Consider the following 6,000-nt stretch of genomic DNA (forward strand, 5'->3'; position numbering starts at 1 on the left):
GTATTTCCAGCTTGTTGCAGTGCAGTTTTAGGCAGGCTCAAGTGATCAACTCGGGAGGTGCATCCTACTTTCTGCAGTAGTTGGCCCACCAAGTTACATGGTAAAATTAGATATATAATCTTTAAACCACATTGATCGTAGTCATGAAAAATAACTACACTCTCAACCGTGACCTTTGGCTGAAACACAGATCGTAATAAGGAAACAATCACATTTAAACAGTTAAATCCAATTTTTCCCACATAATTTTGAAATATAAATTTGGAGGAACAAACTGGAAAATGACCTTTTTAGAGTCAGCAATTCAATTATTTGCCCTACTGTGAGTTTCCCTGGCACAATGCATTTCTCCTCCTGCTTTTTACGGAGGATTCTTGCACAGAATGTCTTTGTCATGGCAGCACTGTGTTTACATTATGCAATCAGACATTCTTTCATCCATCCCTCATCTCTCTTCCCCTCCTCTCAGCTCGCTTGCTTTGCTCCTGGTGGCATGCTTTTGCGTGAGAATTTCTCTTTGCATGGATTTGGGAGGAGTGAATTCTCTTGGGATGTTCAGAGTCTGCAGGTTTTGTGTGAGTGCTTCCCCCGCGGGTCCATTGGCACCGATCGGACTGCGCGTCCACTCACCTGCACACACAATCTGCTGCAGGGGCGGAGTTGGGATTGAACTCTGGTTCACACGGTGATTTTGGCGGGGTTCTTGTTGGTGCTTGTTGATTTTTCCCTGGGCTGGCTGGTTCCGCAATGGTAACACGGTGATTTTGATGAGTAAGCCTGGGCAGGTAACCTGAACCAGCAGTGCTGACTGGAAATCAGCAGTTTTAATAGTGTGCATGTTTGTGTGAGTGAGTGATGGGAGGACTGGCTGTGCTCTGAGAGCAGCCACAAGCACCCTTCATTCCCCTCAAGCTGACAGGGATCCCTTGGGCAGAGATCAGACCCCTGGAGCAGCCTCTTAACAGTGCCCATGCTGCCTTGTCCCTCTCCATCGCTGCACTTCTTGTGTGAAAGGGTAAATAACCAACCCGGAACCTCTGCTTCCTTTCCAAAAGCTTCCCCACCCTCTTTTCCAGCCAAGTTGTCTGTTGCTCCCTGACCTGATGGGTTATTAGTGCTAATGGCCCTGGTCACTTTTACAATACCCACAGATGAATGCAGTGAGGGGTACCTGCCCTGAGCTCACAGAATGCTTCTGTGAGCTGCTGAGCTCACTGCGCTTGCTCGTTTGCAGGCCTGGCCAGATACACTTGGCAAAAGTCATGTTGCTGCTGGAGGCCAGGAGGGAGGAGTCATGCTCCCCTCTTTGATCTCAAATTGAAGTGCAGAGCCATGCCCTCCTCCTGCCCAGAGGAAGCCAGAACATGCAGGGATGCTAGCACCCTGCCGAGTCTGCCCTCCTCCCAGACCTCCCACAGAGCAGGGTTTTCCCTCCAGGTCTTGCCAGTGCCTTGAGCTGACCTTGTCCCATCCCTTCAGTGCTGTGCCTGGCAAGGAGGTGAACACACTGCTGTAGCACTGCAGGTGCTCCCTGCCTGGGGCCCCCGACCGTGCGTTGCCTCTCTGTGCCCCCTGCGGCTCTGCTGCAAAAGACAACTTTAAAAATCCCCAAATTAGCCCCCAAGAGATTTCCCCAGCCAGCTGAACTGGCTTTTGCTCTGGTTCACAGCTCCACAGTCCTCTTAACTCTCAGGCTTCACACAGGACTGTCTGGAGCAGATCTCGCTCTTGGCAGAAGCCGTGGGAGAGCAGAGCTGCTGACACAGGTTGCTGGTGGGTCCCTGGAAAGGCCAAGTGTTAGAGGCAGGGGTTGAAATGAGGCGGATGAGTGTTGGAGTGGCAGCAATTCTTTGCTGGCTGTGCGAGATATGTGCTTGAGTACAATGCATGAGTGTGGATCAGTGAGTGTGTTGGTGTGTTGCTGTTCGAGACACTGACCCCAGTGCCCTCCTTTGCTCATTCCGGTAACACGTATTTGTTCTTCTCATTTGCCCCTTCTCTGCCTCGTGGATGTGCTCCCAGGAGACAGTCATTGGAGGCCTGCTGCCGGAAACCACCTACTCCGTCACAGTTGCTGCCTACACCACCAAAGGTGATGGTGCCCGCAGCAAGCCGAAAGTCATCACCACCACAGGGGCAGGTGAGTGTGGGGAGCAGATGCCACAGCCTCTTAGGAGTCGTAGTAAAACCTCCCAAGAGGCATGGGAAGTATGACCAAGGCACCTGTACAGGAGAAAGCGAGAGGGCTGGAGATGCTACAGAGGCACATACTCATGTGATCTCCAGCCCTTATTTACAGGCTTTGCCACTGGATCACTTGAGCAAAGTACAGCAACCAGATGGACAGACACTGCCAGGGCCCGTGAGAGAGCAATGAAACTCATGGGTCTGAGCTCATCTGCATAGGCCAGAAACCTGGAAAGAGGAAGCCTGAAAGTCCAGGCCCTCCCTCAGCTTTGGAGTTATGGCCTGTCCTCACCTTGTTCCCATAGAGAAGTGCCATTTCTTGCTTCCTGTGGTGACTACAGTGCTGTCGGGGATGGCTCTTGGCACAGAGGGCTCCTCAGAGGTGCTTCTCAGCTTCCCCCCCAGCCATTGCTACTGCTGTCTCCCCAGGCTTACGTAGCTGAGCCCAGCTGCTCCTAGAGCCGTGGTAAAATCTGGAATGCAACAAATCCTGCCATAGGAGTGCTGCGGACACAACTTCTAGGTCCTGGTGATCCCAGCCAGTTTGGTTCTGCAGTGTCAGCAGAGACTTGTACCCTGTGCCTAGTGGAACACAGGAGCCTCGGCCTGGAGCAGGGGCACACAGGATTTCATCAGGTGCTTTCCTGCGGATGCGGTCAAACTTGCCTTTGGCGGTGGCACCAACTAGTTGACATTGTCTTGACCACGATTTCCACTCACTAGACTTGTCCTACAACTGATAATCCTGCTGCTTCCTCACACCATCCACAGGAACAGTATTTACCACTTGTTATTATGGGAATGCAGCTTGTGCAAACTGAGAGCGTTTGTTCCTGGTGATTTTAAGCAGGGAACAGCTTGCCATCTCCTCCGCACTGCATATGGGGAGCTCCAGAGGTAGTTTCCACTGTCACAATCTCAAATGCTGTCTCCCTTGTGCCTCGCCATGATGTATGCTCTGCTCATCACATTGCTGCAGCTGTCCTATAAACAGGAAAAGCTTCCTAAACATACCAGTGTTGCACTGTAAACCACAGTGGGTCTTCCCATGTTATGATGCACAGTTGAAGTTAATATTTGGAATCAGCTTTGAAAATAATGTGTCCCTTAATACCAGCCGCTCTTAGACATTGTCTTATGAGTGCAAGGAGGATGGCAGTGGCAGTGAAAATGTAATTGTATGTCTTAACTATCTACAGAACCACCCCAGAGCTGCCTTTGTACAGGCTTGTCTGCAGGTTTGACCTCAAAGGGGAGTGTTGGTATCGCCCTCTGATGGCAAAATCGAGGCATAATTCTGTCAGATACGTTTTTCTTGTGTTCATCTGTGGGCTCATACATTTCAAAACTGTTCAAGGATATTTTATTTACCTAAGTTTGGCTACAACCCCATTTTCATTTTCATATCAGTGGCCCCCTCCCTTTGATTCTGAGTATCTTCCCTATCAGTTGATTTGTTTACAAATCTGAGCTGATGTGAAGCGAAGACACATCCTTTTTTAACTGAAGGAGATCAAGGTATTAAACCACCAATTTAAAACCGTCAGTTCCTAACCAGTGATGACAACACCCCTTGACTTGTGCAGCATAAGCAAAATCCTGTGGAACGCTTGTGTTCACCTTTCACATCGACACTGACATCATGAATCTGCTCATCAGCTAAACCAAAATGTATTCTGATGGCAAACAGCCTGCCCAGCTCTGCTCGCTGCCTCTGCACATGGTAAAACTGCAAGGTTTCAGGATGAAATTAATCTGCCTCCAGACAGATCAGGGTGCTGGACATGGGCTTCTGTGTGTCTGTTGTGGTACAGTGCACTGGGGCCAGCATGGTCTGGTGCTGCACACTAGCTGGAGTGTCTGAAGACCACTGATTGGGAGGACGGGATTCCTATCTTCTCTGAGTTAAATGTGATGCTTTGAGGTACCTTAAATCTTTCCTATAAAAGGGGATGAATTTTGGGGCTGGATATGGCTGAACTTATTCCCTGTTTAAATGGCAGCCAAAAGCTGGCTGAGTCCAGCTTCCCTCATCACCGGATTAGGGTCAGTCTGCCTCTTATCCATGTGAATTGTCTGTCGTCCTCTTCACCCTGTTATCTGAACTTTCCCACTTTCCTCAATCCTCTTGGACTGAGCAGCACAGAAGCGGTCCTTCCTTGCCCTCCTTCCAGGCTATAGATGGTCATTGTGTGTTTATGTTGCAGTCCCGGGGAAGCCCACCATGATGATTAGCACGACAGCCATGAACACAGCCCTCATCCAGTGGCACCCACCCAAGGAGATGGTAGGGGAGCTGCTGGGTTACAGGCTGCAGTACAGACGTCTTGATGAGGAAAAGATGAACACGATAGACTTTGGGAAGAGAGACCATCACTACACTGTGACCAACCTGCATAAGGGGGCCACGTACCTCTTCAAATTGTCTGCCAAGAACAGAGCTGGCCCAGGAGAGGAGTTTGAGAAGGAGATCACTACTGCAGAAGATGTGCCAAGCGGCTTCCCACAGAACCTGCGTGTGGTGGGTCTCACCACTTCCACCACAGAAGTTGCATGGGACCCTCCAGTCTTGGCAGAAAGAAACGGCAAGATAGTCAACTACACAGTGGTATACAGGGACATAAATAGCCAGCAGGACCTGGTTAACATCACCAAGGATACAAGTATCACTTTGACGAATTTGAAGCCTGATACCACTTACGACATCAAAGTGAGGGCCCGCACCAATAAGGGGGTTGGGCCACTCAGCCCCAGCATCCAGTCCCGGACCATGCCTGTTGAGCAAGGTAAGTGCCCATCTAACAAGCCCTAACAGCAAGCAAGGGGCCTTTGCTTCAGTTCATGAGGCTACACTTCCCCTTGCTCTGACTTAATGAGATCAGGTACTGTGTGGCTCCCTAGTCTAAAACTAGTTCGGCAAGGGGACGCTCAGCAAAGGTTTCCTTAAAGTTGCCATTTGGGGAAAGAGGGGCGTTGGTGGTAGCTTAATTGCCTTCATTGCTCCACAGGCACACTTTGATGTTTTGTCTGTACATGAAAGGCTCCTGCTTGAACTGGAGCAGGCAGCTGGGTAGGATGATCTGCAGATCCAGTACCTGAGCACCACTGTTCTTTGATCACGGCAAACGGCCAAAGAGAGTGTGAGTGGAAGGGGGAGAGAGGAACACTACGGTTAAGCGTGCGACTTCCTTTCTGTGATGGTGGAAATTATAGTCAAAAAGCAGAACTCCACTGGAGACTGGAGACTTGGTAAAAAAGGCTGCTGCTCATTTCTCCTCATCTCACTTCTCTGTTGTAGCTGAACTGTTTGACCTCTGCTGCTGAGATAGACAAAGAGAGACTTGGAACCGAGCTGCTGCCTGGCTCCCTCCTGATTTGGTCTTACAGTGCTCAAAAATCTTGTTTTTCATTTCAGTGTTTGCTAAGAACTTCCGCGTCAATGCCGTCATGAAAACGTCTGTGTTGCTGAGCTGGGAAGTGCCTGACTCCTATAAATCTGCAGTGCCTTTTAAGGTAAGAGTGGGATGCAGAGAACAGGAAGCTCTACCTGTGGCAGTGAGCAGGACAGTGGAAAGCAGCATCTTGACCTGCCACGTGATGTTTCCAGGCCATTAGACAAGAGACAAGCAGAGCAGGGTCATGTTGCTCACTGGCCTGGGGTCTTGTGAAGCTCTGATCTCCAAGTCTGAGTTAGGTAACTGCTCTTGCTTTTGAGCATCTGTGCATGAACCATGGCACACAGTAGAGCACAATGCTGCTTGCTTTCGCTCTTCTCACTCTTCTTGAACCAAAAGGTGGTGTAGTTTTGTTGAT

At 49.9% G+C, this 6,000-nt stretch overlaps 1 protein-coding gene across 1 annotated transcript in view; it reads left to right on the top strand.

The window, feature by feature from the left end:
• LOC104405503 (receptor-type tyrosine-protein phosphatase F-like) overlaps positions 1-5,700 on the top strand; it is a gene marked incomplete at both ends in the record, with an annotated part of 58,890 nt that extends 53,190 nt beyond the window's left edge. Inside the window, 3 exons of the mRNA XM_010014235.1 lie at positions 2,023-2,140; positions 4,395-4,973; positions 5,603-5,700. Of these exons, the coding sequence (XP_010012537.1) occupies positions 2,023-2,140; positions 4,395-4,973; positions 5,603-5,700 (795 nt within the window). The remainder of the gene's footprint in view (positions 1-2,022; positions 2,141-4,394; positions 4,974-5,602) is intronic.
• Between the last annotated feature and the right edge of the window lie 300 nt (positions 5,701-6,000).

The sequence above is a fragment of the Nestor notabilis genome, unplaced genomic scaffold (genome assembly GCF_000696875.1).
Source record: "Nestor notabilis isolate BGI_N333 unplaced genomic scaffold, ASM69687v1 scaffold7435, whole genome shotgun sequence".
Lineage (NCBI taxonomy): Eukaryota > Metazoa > Chordata > Aves > Psittaciformes > Psittacidae > Nestor > Nestor notabilis.